The following is a 19,976-nucleotide window of genomic DNA, read 5'->3' as shown; positions in this document are numbered from 1 at the left end:
CACACACACACACACACACACACAACCGGAGTGTTTTATGTGTTTATGGCTCTAAGTCCAGAGTCCAGTCTCTTTTTAATATACCTGCAAAAAAAAATGGGTGTAGATTCTCCTGCCAGGCCTTAGAAATCCTTTCTGGACCAAATTTCCCTCAGACGTGTTTGGGTTTTTGGAGCACCAGTTGGCTCGTCCCCTCACCACCCCACCATGACCACAGCATCCTACGCGCAATTAAAGCAACTACGGCTGCATACACCGGCGTACACTGGACCACCAGCTCCCGCATCCGCACGGCGGGGGTTGGGTTGGTTGCCTACCTGGATTGCCGCAGTCGGCGCACGTTCCGTTGCCCGGTCTCGCTAGCACGTCCTGCAGGAGCCGGTTGTTCCCCTCCGGTTCCAGCGACATGGTGAGCGCTTATCCGTCCAGCCTCACACCGCGGGGGAAGGAGCCCGACCCAAGAAGAACATCCGCTGCTGGAGTCCGAGAGACAGACCGGCTGCTTGGTCACCTGTCACCTCCAATCTGAAGTGGAGAGGGAAGACAGGACGAGACTGGAGGACCCGAGCCGGTGCTCGTTCTCTCGTTCTCTCTCTCTCTCTCTCTCTCTCTCTCTCTCTCGCTCTCGCTCTCTCTCTCTCTATTACTGAGTCTCACTGACTGCATAATAATAAAGCCTATACGGTTCCATCACCCCCTCCCTCCTCCCCGCCCCTCATATTTTATGAAAGTGAGACATCCAGCGGTGGATTACCAGAACACATTGAATTGCCATCTCTGTACAATGGCCTCCTTACTCTTAACATCTATTTTTAAAAACTCACAGTGCCCGTGCTAAAACGCCACATGTAATTTATATTCAAACACGTTTTAATCTAGTTCAAACAATAAATAGTTTGGAAATAAAGCACAAGAGAAACAAATATGAGCGGTATTAGATTAGGTCCAATTATTATGATTATAATCCTAATCCTAATTATTTTAATGTGTTGTGTAAGCATTTATTGGGATAGTTGTTTAATTTTTGTATGTATGTGAGTGTGATCCTATTCTTTTATTTTCTATCATAGGGCCATGTTGTGTCATATCGTGTCTGGTTAGCAGACTTTCCCTTAATTTACATGGGGTTAATATGTATTTATCTGGGCTCTGTGGTTCTCTCATCAGGATGTTTGTTGTGATTTGTTGATTCTTCATGAGTGCATTAGGATTTAGTTGAAACCCGATCGATGGCCGATGCGATCGACTCGACTGATGATGTCTGTTTGCTCAGGCGAATCAAAACGTCATATCCAAGCGACAAACAGGGTCACGCAACTGTGTCGCTGCGGACTTCGTATTTGCAGTACTTTACTGAAAGCCTTGCAGCTTTTTTAATAATAGTATTATTTTAAAAGAAAAAATACAACAACAACATGTCTACCGCCATGAATTTCGGGACGAAGAGTTTTAAACCTCGGGCTCCCGATAAAGGCTCGTTCCCTCTGGATCATTTTGGTAAGCGAGGACACCGACTGTCGGCTCAATAACACTTCCTAACGCTTCTACTTTGCTTCTTCCGAGATCTCTTTGATATACTTTACATATATATATATATATATATATATATATATATATACATATATATATATATATATATATATATATATATTTCTCTTTATATATTTTTGACATTTGAATCTAAAGATATCTTGTTCAGCTCTAAGGCACTAACATGACGGGGGCAACTACAGAGAATACAATTTATAGACAGAAAAAAGCCTAAACATACAAATAGAAAAAACATAAATGATATATGTAGATAAAAAGTGGGACACTAAGACACCAACTCTGATTACAAATATATATCAAAGGCAATGAAGAAGAAAGAAGGGGGAGCATTTTTGTTTTTTAAAACACAAAACTCTTTAAACAAAATAATTAATACATTTATGATATATGCCATTTTCCCTCAAATGTTCTGCCATAGGTAAAGAATCCAAGTATAACATGTTAATAGAATAATGCAACATCTTTGGACAAAACGTTGCTGATACATGATACATTTTCCCATAAGATAATTCCTATAAGTATTGATGATGAGGCAGTTTCTAGTTGATTTGTGTCTAAATCATTCTTACATTTCGATTGCGTCACGAAGGGGATCGTCAATAACCACTGCAAGATAAACAAACACTGAGGACATTTATTCAAACGCATTAGTAATGTGGGTGTGGGTCATTTCAGGAGAGTGTAAGGCCTTCAAGGAGACGTTCATGAAATGCCTGAGGGACAACAACTTCGACAACTCCCTGTGCCGGCTGCAGTCCAAACACTACCTGGAATGCCGCATGGACAAGTGAGAAGCGCCACACACCTCTTCATGATCCTTCATGTCCGTTGACGCAATAGAGTTAAACATGCTAATTTCCTTGTTATCTTTTTGTGTTTTTATTATTCCAGTCAGCTGATGGCCAAGGAGCCTCTGGCCAAACTGGGGTTCAAGGACCTGATGGATCCTCCTCCCAGCCAAGCAGACGGAGACCCTAAACCCTGAGCTGCTACTCCACCACTGCCGTTGTTTGGGGGAAAGAAAAAATGGAAGGATGGTGTTGCTGTGGACTCAACGTACCAAAGGATTTGTTGTTAAAAAAAATTGCAACACAAGTCCTGCAAAGGCGTACTAAGGGCAAAGACTGCTGTGAGTGTGAAGCTGAGACTTTGGTTTGGTCTTGGTTTGTTACACAGAATGAACTAATTTGTTTGTATATAAGTTATAATATATGAAAATGTGAATAAATATTTTGTATTTGAACTAAAGTGCGGTCAGACTTTAGATTCAGATTCAACTTTATTGTCATTGCAACATAGTACAAGTACTATGACAATATATATATATATATATATATATATATATATATATATATATATATATATATATATATATATATATATATATATATATATATACACACACACACACACACACACACACACACACACACACACACACACACACACACACACACACACACAATGGTGTCTGGTGTTAGTGTGGGAGAGGGGTTGGTAGTGGTGATGGGATTGGGGCTGCAGAGTTAAGGGTGTTGACAGCTGAGTGGAAGAAACTGTTCCTGCTGGTCCTGGAACGGAGGTTTCTATAGCGCCTCCCAGAGGGGAGGAGGGCAAACAGTCTTTGGCTGGGGTGAGTGGTGTCTCTGACAATAATGTGCGCTCTCCGCAGGCAGCGCTTGAGGTGGATGGTCTCGATGGCAGGGAGTGGAGTACCGGTGATGCGTTGGGCGGTTTTCACCACCCTGCAGAGCTTTCTGGTCTGAGACAGAGCAGTTACCATACCAGACTGTGATGCAGTTGGTAGGGATGCTCTCGATGGTGCAGCGATCGTTGTTGTTGATGAGGCCCACCACCGTTGTGTCGTCTGCGAACTTGATGATATTATTGGAACCATGTACAGACGTGCAGTCATAGGTGAACAGGGAGTAGAGGAGAGGACTCAGCACACAGCCCTGTGGTCGAGGAGGTGCGATTGCCTAACCTAACATACTGGGGTCTGTTGGTTAGGAAATCCAGTATCCAGCTGCAGAGGGAGGTGTTGATGCCAAGCTCACCTAGTTTAGTGTTCAGTTTGGAGGGGATGATAGTGTTAAATGCTGAACTGAAATCGATGAACAGCATTCTCACATAGGTGTTGTTGTTGTCCAGGTGGGAGAGGGCAGAGTGAAGCGCTGTGGAGATGGCGTCCTCTGTACTCCTGTTCTGGCGGTATGCGAATTGGAGGGGGTCCAGTGTGGGTGGTAGGCAGGTTTTGAGATGAGCCAGGACCAGCCTCTCAAAGCACTTCATGATGATGGGGGTGAGTGCAACAGGGCGGAAGTCGTTCGTTTAGGCTCGATGCAGTGGAATGCTTTGGCACTGGCACGATTGAGGTGAGTTTGAAGCATGTGGGTACGGCTGCTTGAGCCAGTGACAGGTTGAAGATGTCAGTCAGGACCCCAGTCAGCTGCCCAGCACAGGCCTTGAGGACGCGTCCGGGGATGCCATCAGGGCCAGCTGCCTTACGTGCATTGATCCTGCTTAGCGCAGCACACGCGTAGGTGGGGGAGAGGGTGATCATCGTTTATCATTTGTCAAAATGGTGACACCTGCTGGCAGCTTCAGTCAATTATAATCTCTTGGTATACAAGTGGTCTTACTTTCATTTATTTATTAAAGAAATCCCTAAAGAAAACAAAAAAGTGTTCTGCCTTTTTATATGAATTTTTTCTTTCTTTCTTTTGCTGTAAAATGTAAGACATTTTCGATTTCTTTTTTTTGTGACATTTCTTGTTGCGTAAATTCTACAAAATGTCCAAAACCAACAATGTGCGGCTATGTCTATCTTTTTTTAACAATGTTTACAAAAATTCACTTGGTACTGCAGACTGTAGGAAACATTGCTCAAACTGGATGGAAATTGGGGTTTTGTCAGGGACTATTTTCAGCTGCAAATTCAGATTTGGTTTGCTAAAGAGTATCTAGAGCAGCAGGATACTCAAAATGAAGCTGTGATGAAGGAACAAGCTGTACCTTACTTATATTTATGAACAAAGGCGCACTTTGCCACACAGGAATACACTTTACCAGGGTTTGGCTGCACAGGAAATCCTTGATACTTGTGATCAATTCACTGTTGGTCTTTTCATGGAATTCACTCATAAGAAAAATGCAGAATATCACCAGACTTGTCCTTTAAGGCACAATACAGGAAAAAGGTGTGAAAAAGTTAAAACTACTGCACAATCATATTTCTAGTTAATATCTATCAAAAAAATGGACACTTTTGCCACATTTACACGTTCTAAAGCTTTATTATTAGAAGTCGTGATGCAACATCTTCATTTTGGCTGTTGAAGGCCTTTCAGTGGCAAACCTCATTAACCAGTTTTCTGGTTAAATTATAGGTAAAGAATTGGCTTCCATTCATGCCACATTCTGATTTAATCACAAACGTCACAAAAAGTATTCTTATTGTGAGAATATGGAGAATGGGACTAATTCTAAAGAAGACACTTTATAAAAAAGATAACCATACACACAAAATAAAAAAAATAAAAATCACAATCAAGATTTGTGATTAGATTTTTTTACCCTTTCAATTGTGACTCCCGTTTTGTAGCCTTTGGAGTCTCCTGCTGAGCCACTTCGCGTCTGGATCCACACAGAGACGCGTTATGTTCGCAGTGGTAAAACTAGAGTTGCAGACAAACGGGAAACAATACCATTTATATTTAAAATAACATCCGACTTGTTTGACATCTCCCCTCCCCCCTTTGACCTTGACTTTAATGAGGCTTGTGTCACAAAGAGTACTTTTCCTCACATGAACGTGTGTACTCGAGAGTGAGAAAAGGTGTTTTCTTTCTGATCAAAGCAGGGTTCCAGGTATGACTGGAGGGAGTCGTAGTAGTAGTAGTGAATAATGGAGCCTGATTCAGGAAACTCACTGAACAAACATCTGTTGACTCATGTGCATGAAGAGGCAGAGTGTTTGTTGTGGAGGGAATGTGTACTCAGGGACAGCTGCCGATGGCCACAACATCTGGTTTGGCTGTTGAAGGGCCGACCCGCTGTTTTTCCTCTGAACCAGCTGACGTGTTTATCTCCTCCCGCCGCTCCTCCACAGCAGGCCGGGAGCATCGGCCCAGAGACTGCTGTGGGAGAAAGCCTCCAGCTGCTCGAACTCGTCGTCTCCTGTTTAACACTTTATTTCTTCCGTTGTGTTTTTCAGAGCTTCTGTAATCGCTCAATGGGTAAAATATCACATCTACTATGTCTAAAATGTGTTTTGTAATGTTAAGATACTGCTCTGGTAATTTATGGAGAAGTGTACTGTGCTAAATAGGCACTTTGTACTTGAAAAGACACTAAAAGGGCACTCACCATAATGGAAAGATTGCTCACCTCACTTAAAAAAAAACATAAACAAATACTATTTCCAATAAGTCTGATATGCATGCATGTTTGAGCCTGAAATCCATTGACATTGGGGTGGAAACATCATCAAGACTTTCTTGGCCACTTAGGGTCCAAAAATGTAACAACTTGAAACACTTGGATGCAACTTTTCACAATATTTGTATGGAGGGCAAACCTTTACACTGGCCTTCAATGACGATAGCCTTTCAGTTTGGGTCGTTGTTGTAACCTCTGTCATCTTAAACATAAACTAAGACTACTAAGTCTCCCATATTTGGACAGTTTTGGGCCATTTGGAGGGCGTGGGTAGCAGGTGGCAGAGAGACTGCCAAGGAAGGTCACAGTTTGAATCCCTCAAATGGTGAATATATCTTGCTGCATCAAAGTCCTTGAGCAAAGCGATGACCGACCACATGCCAAAATCCCCCAGCTTCATAAAGACTGATTCTTGTTGTTCTGAGTTTGTACTCATGGTTGAATGCACTTATTGTAAGTCGCTTGGATAAAAGCGTCAGCTAAATTAAGTGTAATGTAATATGCTGAATCATTTCAGACATCTACACTGCTACCATTTTAGTACCCTTTTGTTTTGCTAAATGTATTTCTAGAGTTGCAACATTTCTTTTCAGATTAGTTGATTGGGAGTATTTACAATAATTCCAATGCTGGCTCTCACTTCTTACCACATATTACAGAAGGTAATAAACATTTCCTGGGGCCGTATTGCCTGGTCCTTTGGTGGATGGGGAGGCCAGGGAGGACCAGGACTGAGCAGGAAAGACTGTCGGACCCGAAATGAGAGTTTTGCCAAAGATACTCTGGTGCTTGGAAACACTGCTGCTTTTCCCCCCATAAATCAACAAAATTAAAAAAGGTCCTCATATTAACTTAAAATACAGTTTATTTAAAAACAGTCACCCAACTGTGCTTTAATCAAAGCACGGGGTGATTAAAGTATGGTCATCTACTACTACACAGCTACTGTATCAACAGAGCCCGGCATGGACTGGGAGTTGCGGCATTGTTTTTTTCCATAATCTCATTTAGCAATGTTTAGTCAATGGATTTTTAAAATGGGGACGTCCAGAGATGCGGAGGCTGCCTGGCCAGCAGACGTGTTGTGAGAACAAAGTACATGATTTTAAATTGGCCCGCTCTTTATGGAGGAACAAGGAATTCATTATGTTCACTGGTAAAATGTGGTTTCCAATGCAGGACGTGTGATGCTCTTGTTGCAGAGAAGGTTGTGGTGAAATCCAATAGCATGTGATTTGTATCATGCTCTCAGGTGTTACAGTCAGGCCACACTGAAACACTGAATGTGCATTCAGAGTTTCATATCATTTGAGCCACACACACATTTATATATATATATATACATATATATACACATATAAACACACACACGTTTTAGAGGCATTACATTTTTTAATGTAATAAGTTTTATTTCATGTATAACGTTTTGAGTTGTATTCAATGTAGCAGCAATGTGAAGGCACAGGTTACAGCCGCAGGAGGTGGAGAAAGTATGAACCCTCTTATTAAATAGGTAAATGTAAATGTCCATAATTTTTTCATAGTGATGGCTGATTTATGTTTACATTTATTTTCTAAATATTTTTTATTTTGAAATAAATGTTCTATGTTTCAGATGGACGACGATTTGATTGATTGGGCCAAAGACGTGGAAGCCCTGCTGGCAGGACTGAAGGAGCTAGATCCTTACAGGAGTAGCAGCTACACCATCAAAATGTTTTGCGGAATTTTCTAATCCAGAGGTTGATTGACGGGCTAGTATGATCTGGTAAATAGATACAATATGAAATACATAAAAGAACAGGTACATAGAATATATTAAAACGGCAAAATCAGAGTTCGAAACATGGTTGGAAAGCAGTTTTGTAATAAGACACTAATAGTTCAGAGGAACAGGAAAACAGCTCATAATCCTGCCTATAGAAGGGAAGAGAGTGTAACATATGGAATTGAATGATGGTGTAATGTATTGTGAGTCACTGACAAGAAAAAAAAAAAAAAAAAAAAAAAAAAAAAGGTCTTTTTTTTTTTTTTACAGTCCAAAACATGAACTTTATTGTCACTCCATAAGCCAACTAGACAAAACAAGATTTATGAGAGAAAAAAAAAAACAGACACCGAGTCAAACTAAAACCACAAACATCTAAATCATGCCACGCCGTGACGCATACAAATTAGGTGGAAAAAGAAGAACCAGACTCCGGATGCGTGCCAGCAATAACGCAATAACCATCTGACCTAATTTTACTGACAATCTAATATTGACTATATGCCATTTTTAAAGCAGCCACATGGTGCTAACTGGTATTTCACTTGTATAGCTGCCCTTGGAATCGACTAGGAGGAGTAATGCTGGAGAATTATTCGCAAAAAGAAGAGGAAGGTTAGAGGGACAGTTTTAAAAATACTGTACTGATTCAAACCAAAATTAGAACCAGTAGCACCATTTAAAATCTGTACTTTAGAAATTGAAATGTATTACACTAGACGGCACAGAATGTGAATGTCTGGGCCTGAACTGCCAGATGGGGTTTAGACAATACTGATGCCATATTGTACTGCAGGATATATTATTTTTAAGACCGTTGTAAAGTCAGTCAACTTACTGGTTGAGCGATTAGGACACAAGACACCATGACAGGTTACTGGGACACGTTCGCGCGTGTCTCTCCATCCAATCATGTTTTTGGTGTCCGTGCTCTCATCATGAAATGGTTCATGATTAACCATGTTCGGCACACTGAGGACACAACAGAGGAGCAGATCCAGAGGGGAGGAAGGCGGGGGATTCCTTTTTCACTAGCGGGAGGAGTTGGAACTAGAGCGCGAGCGGTGACGCCGGCGGCCAGGCGAACGAGACCTGCGACGAACCGGAGAGCGTCGCCGTGGAGACCGAGACCTAGGAGAAAGAGAGAGGGTGGGGGGAGTGAGAAGACAGATAATGATCGTGACAATATAAATCCATAAATTCTGCATTTCTCTTCATGTCTATTAAAGTTCAGGTTCGCGAGGTCAGTATAACACAGCTATGCAGCTGGAGTTGGTTGTGTCTATGAAATGTCCAGTTCTCAAGGGAAGTCAGTCACACGCCTGCGCACTTCAACACTCACAACTGTTTATCAGTATATTGACATTAGGGAAGCAGACTGGTCGTTGCACGTTCCAGTCTTGTGAGAAAAGATGAGAACACGGGATTCTCCTCCTCTTGACAGGATAGAGCGAATCAGATGTTAGGACAAGGCGAGACGAACCTGTGACGATAACCTGTGTATGAAAGGCCCCACTTCCGTTTGTGGGGCAGTTGTTCTTTGCCCAACCTGCGTGTTGGCTGTACCACTCACTGCTTTTGCAATTGCAGCGCCTATTACTTTGCTTGTGATCATTAAGTAAATACATTTAGAGAACGAGAGAAGTTGTTGAACTGAGTTCTTCCGGAAGCTACACCAGGCATCCAATAATTAGCACGCATTAACAATCGGAAGAAAACATGCGGGAAAAAAAAAAAAAAACACACATTTTCCATATATTATAGTCTGAATGTCACAGAGGCTGAAGTATAATATACACAGCGGCAGTCGAGGGGTAATCTGCATCATTTGCTTTCATAACCAAGCGCTGCTGCATAATTTCCTGGCAGCGGTGCGTTTGTGGGACATGCCGCTTACCTCCTCCTCATGCGAGGCGGAGTGCGTCGCCACATTGGCGGCGGTGGGGGCATCCTGCGGGGAGGAGACAGCCGGCGGGGTGGAGGGCGCACTGTGGGAGTCAGCACAGCTGTGACTGTGATCTCCTGGCCGTCGATCTGACCTAAAGGAAAAAGAAAATTGACGGGTTTGGCATTTTAAAATAATTTCATCAACAATGCATTACCCAATCATCCATTCCTCCTACTGAAGTGCTCTGACAGAATGCTATGCTCCTCCCAGCCCCTACCTCCGTCCATGTGTTTCAGGGCCTTCTCCGCCTCGTCAGAAGTCTCAAACTCCACATAGGCGTAGCCTTTGGACAGGTGCGGGAGGACGCGGTTCATGGGCATGTCGACGATCTTGATCTTGCCGTAAGTGGAGAAGATCTCCTGGATGTGTTCCTTCATAAAAAACAACAACCAGAGAGCGCTTTGGGACGCGTCACATTGACACAAACAGTTTTCTCCTTCTGGAGCTCCTTGTGTGAGGGGAGACGGCTAGTAAGCCGAGCTTCAAGATGTTTCAAATAGAACATAAAAAAGAAAAAGATTTGTCCGCTAAGGTTGATGAGAATAATTCCAAACAGGATTATTAATACTATATTAGAACCAGATGGAGGCATTAACATTATTACAATACTCATGTAACAGCCTGCAGACCTCACACAATGGATTCTCTCTATTTACCTTCTCTTATACTATGTAACCAGCTGTTTCGTGTTGGCTCCCTTCCATAACACTAACTTAATTCTCAGCTCTTGCTAACTTAAAAGTTAATGAGGAAGTGATGTTACTGCAAGCAACTGAAGCAAAGTATTCTAAACATTAGAATCTGTTTTTATTATTATGAGTGAGGAAAAATACAGTTTCCTAACAGTAGATATTTATTTGGAGCTTGTTGTTGCCTTTTGCACTAATGCAAAAAAATAAAATGAAAATAAAAGCCTGTATGCATCATGCAAAGCCTTGAAAAAGGTATCAGAATGTTGAAAAGATTTCACCTTGATAACATTTCTGGTCAGCCGGCCCAGGTAGACCTTGGTGGGTTTGGGTGTGGGGCTCCTACGCCGGCGGTCCCTGTCGTCCTTCTTTGCTGATTTTGACCTAGAGAGACATTTATATTTCAGTTGCTATAGTAGTCATTAATGAAATGCTCGTATCCGGAACAGTATTTGTGTTCCCTGACTGCAGTGCCAGAGATTCATGCAGTCATCAGTTATACAGAAAATGTGTTACAAGATTCTTGCTTGATTAAAAAAAAAAAAAAAAAAAGCGAAGTGACTCATTCCTTACTTTGAGCGGGAACGCCGCCTGTTGTTGTGGCGCTGGCGGCTTGGGCTCGGTGAGGAGGACGAGGAGGAGGAAGAAGAGCGGGATGAGCCTGAGTGGCTGGAGGCAGAGGAACTGGAGCCACTGGAGGAGCCTGAGCTGGAGCCTGAGCTGCTGCTGGAGCTACACAAGAGCAGATTTTAGGATCGGAAGGCTGAAACCATTTGTAACTTATAAGAACTTGAGCTGGTTATCCTTTCATCCAATGAAACATGAATTATGGAAAAATGGAACGGGGAGCTAGCAGCCTGGAAACTGGAAGTGTCATAGGTGTAATTTCACGAGGAACGGCCTCTGACCTGCTGCTGCCACTGGAAGCACCGCGCCGCGTGCGGTTCTTGTCTCGTCCTCGGTCTTTGTCGGCTCCGTCTTTCGTGGCTCCCGACTTGTCCTTAACTCGCTGCTTGCTCTTGTCGTCATCCTTCCTCTTGGTTGGTGATGGCGCCCTGTAGGTGGAGAAGAAAGTAGACGTGACTTCTGACATTTTGACAACATGCACAACTGTTGCGTTGCACATTGGAACTTCCAAACTGGCAGTTCATTAGTAAACTACGTCATCTAAACAGGATATTATATCTTAGATGTCAGTGCACAGGTATCTGAATGACGCAGTTATACCACTAAACAAATATCTGCACTTTGAAACATTGGGGAATTACATTTCAGAATGTTTACATCTGTGCTTACTCAGAAAACGTGGGTTTAATAATAATAACAAAAACTAATGTCAGAAGACATAAATACTGGTTGCTAATGTTAAGTGTCCATTGCAGATCGAAACTACTAACTTAAATGGAGAAGCAATATGAATGAATGAATCCATGAAGGGAGATGAAACGTAAATGCGTCACTTTGACCAGAAACTACAGTGACGGAGTATCTGAATTTGACTATGCAGCTTTGAATTGTCTTTCTTGTGTTTTTTTGCAAGACAAACGCGACTTGACGACAATCAATCCGCTCGGAGCGGAAACACAACCTTCCGTTTTATCGGCGATCTAACGTGAGCTCAACAAACACTTGCCCCCGTGTTAGCATTAGCTCGTGAGCTAACATCGGCTTCATTATATTGCGCCGATATTCAAACGCAAGTGTAAAGCAAAAAACCCAGATATTTTACTGGGCGCGACTCCGACGTTATTGCGTTGCTACCTATTGGCCGTACATACACATTTTACAAGGAAGCAGCGTGAACTGGTAGCGTTTACTCACATATTTTAGCCTGCCCGCCACTCGCGATAGTTACAGTCGCACAGAGATGACGCAGAACGCTAAGGCCGATGTAAACCAATCAAAAGGCTGTAGATATGTGTGCCCATGAACCTATTATTCCCTCAACGCAGGCTGACAGGGTAATATTTCCTATTTCGGCAAATAGTGTGGACCTCGTTATCTCCACTTAACGGCAATAGTGAACGCGGTCACACCGCTATAAAAGTACCGTTCGAACGGTTTCATTGGCTGGGTGCTGCAGTGTGATTGGCTGTTGCCGGGGGGCGGTTGGCAGGTTATTGCCTGACGAGGTAATACGAGGTGAGGAAATGTTCATGCAGCAACCGGCTTTACGTCTACCCGCATGCAGCAAACACAGTTAGCTCGGTAAGAGAACAACCAAGACGCCTTACATAAGCCGCGTGTAATTATTAAATAAGACAGTTATCCATTGCGATTAGATGTCTGCCGCGCTTAATAACTGTCGCGCTTGAATGCCGGAGGACACGGAGGAAAGCACGCGCGTACGTCTCCTCCGGGACCTGCGATGCCTCAGATGGACTCCTCGAGCGAGCTGGAGCCGGAGGAGATCAGCAAACCGGCTAACTGGACCCTTGCGTTGACGGTGTGCTCTGCCGCCATCGGGGGCACCTTCCAGTACGGCTACAACATCTCCATCATCAACGCTCCCACCAGCTACATCCAGAGGTTCATCAACGAGACCTACGCGGAGCGCTGGGGCGTCGGCCTGGAGGCGCCCCAGGTGACGCTCGTGTGGACTCTCATCGTCTCGGCCTTCTCGCTGGGCGGTCTGCTCGGGGCCCTGCTTGCGGGGCCCCTGTCGGTGCGCTTCGGCAGGAAGAACTCGCTGCTCATGAACAACTCTTTCCTGTTTGTGGGCGCCGTGTTGGTGCTCGCGTGCCGGGCGGCGAGATCCTTCGAGATGATCCTCCTCGCCCGTTTCCTGGTGGGAGTGAACTCGGGCGTCAGCATGAACGTCCAGCCGATGTACTTCGGAGAGAGCGCCCCCAAGCACCTGCGGGGCGCCGTGGCTTTCTCCTCTGCCGTCTTCACTGCATTCGGGATCTTCCTGGGTCAGGTTGTGGGACTCACTGAGATCCTGGGCGCCGAGCCCCTCTGGCCCTACCTGCTGGCCAGCAACGCGTTGCCAGGGCTGATCCAGCTGCTCACCTTGCCCTGGTTCCCCGAGAGCCCCAGATACCTCCTCATCGACCGGGGAGACAGAGAGGCGTGTGTCCGGGCGCTCGGGAGGCTCCGGGGCGGGGAGGCTCCTGTCTCGGAGATGGAGGAGATGCTGCAGGAGCAGGAGCAGCAAGCGGCGGCGGCGGCCTCAAAGCCCGGAGCCTCCGCCAAGACGCCCTGGTCTCTGTTTAAGGACCCCGGCCTGCGGCCCCAGCTCAGAACAGTCATGGCGGCCAGCAGCGCCATGATGCTCTGCGGCAATGACTCCATCTACTTCTATGCTTACTACATCTTTCTCGCCGCGGGGATCCCTCCAGAGAAAATCCAATACATCACAATAGGGACGGGGGCGTCCGAGTTAACCGCGTCGATACTAAGTAATCTGCTGATTGAGCGCGTGGGCCGCAGGTACCTTCTCGTGGGCGGGTACTGCCTCATGTCCTGCTGGTCTGTGGTCTTCACCGTGGCCCTTATCCTCCAGAGCCGCGGGGTGGCCTCGATGGCCTACCTCAGCATGGTGTGTGTGTTCGCCTACATCCTCAGCTTCGGCCTGGGACCCGCAGGGGTGACGTGCATCCTGCCGGCGGAGATCTTCGACCAGACGGCCCGGCCGGCGGCGTACATGGTGGCTGGCTCGTGCATGTGGATCAGCCTGTTCCTGGTGGGGATGCTGTTCCCCTTCCTCGTCAAGGGCCTGGGGAGCTTCTGCTTCCTGCCGTTCTTGGCCGTGTGCCTGGTGTCCGCCGTGTTCCTGGGACTCACCTTGCCGGAGACGAAGGGCAAGACGATGGCCGAGATCACCGCAGACTTCGACAGGAAGAACGCCGCGAAGGAGAAGAAGGAGGGGCCGGACGCCCGGGTGGACGAGCCCGTCAGGGAGCGCTACCAGCTGGGTCGAGCCCGCTCCTCCACCAGCCTGATGGAAGACCCGGACCCCGACCCCGACCCTGTCCCCGAGCATAAGAATGGGGACTTAAATTAGAAATGAAAAAAACGAGAAAAAAAGCAGTGCCTTTGTCACCTGCCCCTTGATGCACTTATCGTTAGATAGATTACTCCATAGGTGAAATCTGAAGTGTCTTATTTACCAAAAATTATCTCTGTGTAATTTGATTCTGGTTGCGTGAGTCTAAGTAAATAAGAAACATTAGACACTGTTATTGTTCTAGACGCTGTGTGTGGCCATGCAGAAAAAGCTTCACTGCAGTTCACCAGTGCCCTCAAAAATGATGACGCAATCTTTCCGTCCTGATTTAAATGTCCCCTCAGTCTCTGGTGGGAGCCTGTGCCTCTGCATCTGACTATAAAAAGCAAAGCGCGACTTGAGAGAAACGTGCCCCAGATCCTAAACTGCTCCTTTCTTGTAATCCCTCAATATCATTGTTCTATTTATTCCCCTCATGCGCCTGACTATTGTGCCAGAGTTTTAATCGACATTTTGAATTCCGGAAAAATGTAAGATATTAATAACTTTATTTATATAGCACCTTTTAAAAAAAAAATCATTTTACAGAGAAGCAAAGCATAGTCATACATAACGTCAATACCGGTTATTAGGATGCCCGAGCGGCCATATAGGCAAATGATCCGATCAGGAGTCAAAGCCGTTAGGTTGCAAATATTTTTCTCTCCGTTCAATTGTCACACCAACGTTCAGCCAGTCTCCACCTGTCCCCTTCACAAACAAATTGAGCTCCTTATACACCCCTGGTGACTCTATTTAGATCAGACCTACCACCTAGAGGTCAGACTATCTATAACAAAATATGTGCACTAAATATTTACATGATTTTACCAACGCCAAAAATATCCCTAATAATTTATACAACCTATAAATGAAGTAAATTATAAATCCATAGTTTTATTTAACTAAACACAGCAACACATATCTTCACTTCCTCCTACCCGCTTCCTCCAGTTGGTATTTCCCGGAACTATACATAAGTGCTCAGGCCCTAGTGGAAGTCTTTTCCCCGAACACCCTGGGAAGAGGAAACGGGTAGAGATAACTTGTTGCAGTAAATATATACACAATTGTTCTGCCACCTTACATTTACCACAATTTCAGTTCAAGCTATCACTCATATTGCCACTCCCACTATCAGTGGTCTGAGTAACGGCAGCGCGTCGCTACACCGGTAAACACAAGAAGACCATACTATAAAAGATAATGAAAACAACAAAACCTAACAAAGAACCAAAAAGAGCAAATGGAATAGCAAAGAAAAACAAGGGAACAAAAGAACGACATCACTTAAAAGCAATTTAAAAGAAGTTATAAGACTGGTCGATGTCAACGAGGCGGTCAATTGGCAGCGGTTTGGACAATGAGAGCGGGGCAATTATTTGGAATTGCGTATGTTTAGGGATTACCTGCTCTTAATTGGGCACGTCTGCACTGGGTAGATAACAGTGCTTGTTCATTGTGTAATCTGATTATGTGTACTCTGCCTATCCAGTCCAGCAATCCATGCCAGGGATCCCAGGGGGAATGTCGCCTATTACTGTCACGAATGGCCTTGGTTTTAATTGAACCACCTCGTGAAGTGTTGCGGGGTCTCCCTTCACGCTCCTATCTTATATGAATGCTCTGCCAAACGACCAGTAGATGTCGCTGTCGCTTCTCTTGTTCTCCTCTCATAGCTCAAATATAAAGCTGTATAATATATATTTTTAAAACTCACAGATGTAACACCCAGGCCAAGATGAAACTGTTCAATTCAACAGCTGTCAGCTCCTTGTGTTGACCATCTGTCACAGCCTCTATATGTTCCTCTTTTTTTCAATTGTTATTCTATATTAGACTGAATCAAGATGCTGCACATATTTATTTTATTTTTTTTTTTTAAATCCAAATGGTTTATGTGTGTGTAGCAGCAGAGTGCCAGTAGAATATGTTGCAATATGCATGTTTATTAACCAGAACAGGATTCTACAAACTGCAGCCGCCTTTCCTTCTTCCATATATCTTCTCCATCTCTTTTGTTTGTGTCTCCTCCTGTCCCTTTTCTTCTTCTCCCCCCTCAAACTTTTGTGTCTCTCTTATTTTTTTAAATATATATTTCCTGAAACCGCCTCCTTTCTTCTTCAGGGAATAAATAACACACCACTGTAGCATGTTGGAATCTTTGCACTAACCGAATGAAATGTTATGGTTGTATGACGCTGTTGTTCCAAAACATGTGATGACAATCCTCCAATGATAATAAGGATTCTGTCTTGTTGGAAGATATATTTTGCACTGTGCAATAATTTATTCAATGGTATTTATTCAATGAAAATGACTACTGTATGTATACAAAATCTAAGTGCTGACCTACACCATTGTCTTCTTTTGTGATTCATTTACGCCGACTGCTTCCGCCTGTCTCACCCAACTGCTTCCTTAATCACATAATTACATTATTTGGCTTCCTACGCTTTTATCCGACTGCTCCTCACTCCTACTGTTCACACAATGCTGTTTTATTTATGGAGCGTCTCACTGTTTAAGTGTGCCCATGTACTGGACTCCTATCGCATTGTTTCAACCTCGCTATTATTTTATTTTGAATTGGACAACAGAAAAAAAAGGTGTCAGAATCGCGATTAAAAAACACTCAGAATCCGAGCTAAAAGTGTTTCTGTTCCAATCACGGCAGGTAGCGCCAAAATACATTTGCTCTCTCTCTGGCCTTTCTATGCAGCCGTTTCTCATCAAGAGAGATGGCGTTCCTGTTGAAAAACAAGATTAGGAGATAAAAGGCCATGAATGAGATTCTCCAGCAGCGAAACCGGTCCCTACATTCCACTCCTCAAAGATAACGTCCACCGTCGCTAGTTGACCTCTGAACGCACAATACAGATTCCAGGCCACGTCTGAGTTTACCTCCACAGTTATTAGCTGTAGTGTAAGTCCTCTATGGACATCCAGGGTTTCACATAAAGTAAAAACAATGATTCATCTTTCTACCCAGGGGGGTTAGGATGTAACATGTATTATGCACTCTCTTGTCGAGCATGGGAAGCTCTTAGCCCAGTGGCAGGTCTCGCAGTTGGACATTGGAAAAACTGTTATTCGTGTTACACGAGCGGGTCTGTCCCGCTCTCGTTGCGGTCTCGTTAAATATGAGACTAGCCAGGAGGTGTTGAGCTTAGCCAAGAACAAAGAGGAGAACAAAGAAGATGGCTATAGTCTGGCTCTGTCCAAAAGGAAGAAAATAAATAAATAATAATTGACCCTCCAGCACGTCCAAAGTTACTCAGTAACAAAATAGAACACTGAATTGCTCAGCTATATGTTCTGTGAGCTGCCCAGTCATGAATAAATGCTCAGTCATGCTACGCATTTGAGCATTTATTCATTTGCTAAAATCCCTCGATTACGGGTATCAGTCTGGGGGCGAGCAGACCCTCATCACTGACACTCTTATGCCACTGTCTGAGCCCAACGTATTTCTAAAAAAAACTAAAAAAAACTGTGCTTGTTTGAAAGTCACTTCCTGTCAGTGAATTTAAGCGCAAACGGATCCAAACATCCAAAGGTTTAAATTGACATTTGAGGCGGACGTAGGCCCGAGAGGCTCTTCATAAATGGTTGAATGGTTTTAGTTGTTTAAGTGTTGGCAGACAGGTGGATCTGAAGTTAATACATTTTACATGATTTAAGTCACTTTCAGCTTCTTTATTGTTATTTTAGGCATACGTGTTGAAAGAGGTGCTGCTTCAGCGTCTTTCGTAGGTGGAGGTGGGCTTTATCTGGGAGGAGTGGTTGGTAAAAGGAAGGGACAATGACCGACAGGGATGCGTTTCAGCCTGCTGTTTTTTCCTTTTTAGGGGGAGGGGAGGGGCTGCGTCATCTTCCCTCATATGAGGAGTGCGGGTTTCCTTTGGCAACCAGAATTGAAGTGCAGAAATAATGGAGAAGTTAAGATGCTTACCTTAATTTTGCACTTCCTGTTAGTTTCTATGAAAACTAGCGAGGATGTTGCCAGGGATATTGAGCTGTAACATGATTACATGGGCCTTAAAAAAAAAAAAAAAAAAAGAACAACAGAAACCAATATGAGATGCCATTGTCTCTCCGCCTCTATGCGTTTGCACAATAGTCTGAATAATAAAAGCTGTCTAGGTGTTGTCTCTGTGTTTTCCCTCCCAAAAAAACAGGCATACGATGCTGCTATTGTGAAACACAGTGCAGCTCACAGTGGATTTGCCACGGAGCATCAGCTTTTGTTTAAAAGATGGTCATGGTTCGATTGGTGTTGTCCACCATGATATATATTATCATCACGTTTGCATCACGTTTTTGCTGCAGAGCAATTTCCATTATTGTTATTACTTTAATTGCTAATAGATAATCCTTGATTTGTGGAAGATGTAGTGCCACATGATACTCTAAGGTGGGACTTTTTTTTATTTTTTAAACATACTCAATCATTTTGAATGCATGGTTTCAGGGGAAAATCTACCTTTTCATTTTTTTATTTGATCAAATATATATATTTTTTAATAATTTACATTCTGTCCAAGAGTGAAATTATGAAATCAAAATTGGCCTCATGTTCTCAATCTCAATCAGCATCAGTTTTTGTCGAAAAAATGTATACAAATTTGACTGTACAAAGCGAAAACAGTAAATATTGGACTGCTAGGGACGTGCAGCTGGATCAGCTTCTCTCCCTACCCAACTTCTACTAGAGCTTAGAAAAGGTCAAGTTTCCTCTGAAGCGACGCCACGCTAAACAAATGAGTCTGTTCAGCCCAACAAACACATGTGAGCAAACATTTTCTCTGTTAACTGAACAAAAGCCGACTGAGAACCAAAGTGACCGACAGCCATGTCTATGATTTCCTTCACATGTCAACCACCAAACTTACTCCTGACCAGAGTTGGGGTAGTTACTCATAAAAAGTAACTAGTTAGAAGTTAGTAGTTACTTCTGAAAATTGTAACTAGATTACTTTACTAGTTACTGCATTTGAAAAGTAACTACACTACTAGTTACTTTACTTTCCATTTTTTTAAGCAAATGTACAAATTAACCGTAAAGATACATGGACAAACATCATGGCCCTTTCATCACTTTATTTTCAATGTTCAATAAAGGGCATCTCTTAGCCTTTCCACATAGTGTATTGTAAACATGTAAAACAAAATGGCATATAAAACTCAGCCATTAACTTGAACGAACAATAACCCTGTTCACACTGTCTGACCAAAGAAATATGCCTCACTTTAAAATCCACAAACAACAGGATACAAGAGGCTGTGTATGGTGGGGACATTCAGGTCAAACAGCATAACACATTGAAAACAGGCTTTGGGAAACATGAGACCCCACTAAACCAAATGGGGGCTGACTCCTAAGAACAAAACCAGCTTGTTATATGAATCATTGTAGTGGTTTAAGAAAGATAGAAAAATAAATGGTACTTTTGGTGATTGGACGCTGCAGCTGAGCAGACTGATCGCTGGAGTTTCATACTAGAGTGAAGACGATCACAGATTAAACTCAAGTTATATATTAAATCTGTTAAATTATTCACCATCTGGTTAAAATGTGTTCATTGTAGG

At 43.6% G+C, this 19,976-nt stretch overlaps 3 protein-coding genes across 3 annotated transcripts; 2 read left to right on the top strand and 1 right to left on the bottom strand.

The window, feature by feature from the left end:
* The first annotated feature begins 1,367 nt into the window (after window positions 1-1,367).
* On the top strand, window positions 1,368-2,717 carry cox19 (cytochrome c oxidase assembly factor COX19). Its single transcript, XM_079234195.1, has 3 exons — window positions 1,368-1,497; window positions 2,227-2,338; window positions 2,443-2,717. The coding sequence occupies exons 1-3, from the start codon at window positions 1,416-1,418 to the stop codon at window positions 2,534-2,536; spliced, it is 288 nt and encodes a 95-aa protein (XP_079090321.1). The 5' UTR covers window positions 1,368-1,415; the 3' UTR covers window positions 2,537-2,717.
* A 5,395-nt stretch (window positions 2,718-8,112) lies between these two features.
* LOC306732945 (RNA-binding protein with serine-rich domain 1-like) lies at window positions 8,113-12,253 on the bottom strand. Its single transcript, XM_079214126.1, has 7 exons — window positions 12,218-12,253; window positions 11,305-11,451; window positions 10,970-11,128; window positions 10,678-10,780; window positions 9,925-10,078; window positions 9,657-9,798; window positions 8,113-8,890 (listed from the first exon to the last, which is right to left on the bottom strand). Coding segments are annotated over exons 1-7 (807 nt in total). The 5' UTR covers window positions 12,220-12,253; the 3' UTR covers window positions 8,113-8,790.
* Window positions 12,254-12,773: 520 nt separating this feature from the next.
* LOC306753852 (solute carrier family 2, facilitated glucose transporter member 11-like) lies at window positions 12,774-14,402 on the top strand (the record flags this gene model as incomplete). The annotated part of the gene is made up of 1 exon (XM_079237769.1): window positions 12,774-14,402. One exon carries the CDS (start codon window positions 12,774-12,776, stop codon window positions 14,400-14,402), a length of 1,629 nt encoding a protein of 542 aa, XP_079093895.1.
* Between the last annotated feature and the right edge of the window lie 5,574 nt (window positions 14,403-19,976).

Source organism: Taurulus bubalis (genome assembly GCF_910589615.1).
Source record: "Taurulus bubalis genome assembly, chromosome: 2".
Taxonomy (NCBI): domain Eukaryota; kingdom Metazoa; phylum Chordata; class Actinopteri; order Perciformes; family Cottidae; genus Taurulus; species Taurulus bubalis.
This window is presented reverse-complemented; position numbering and strand designations above follow the sequence as displayed.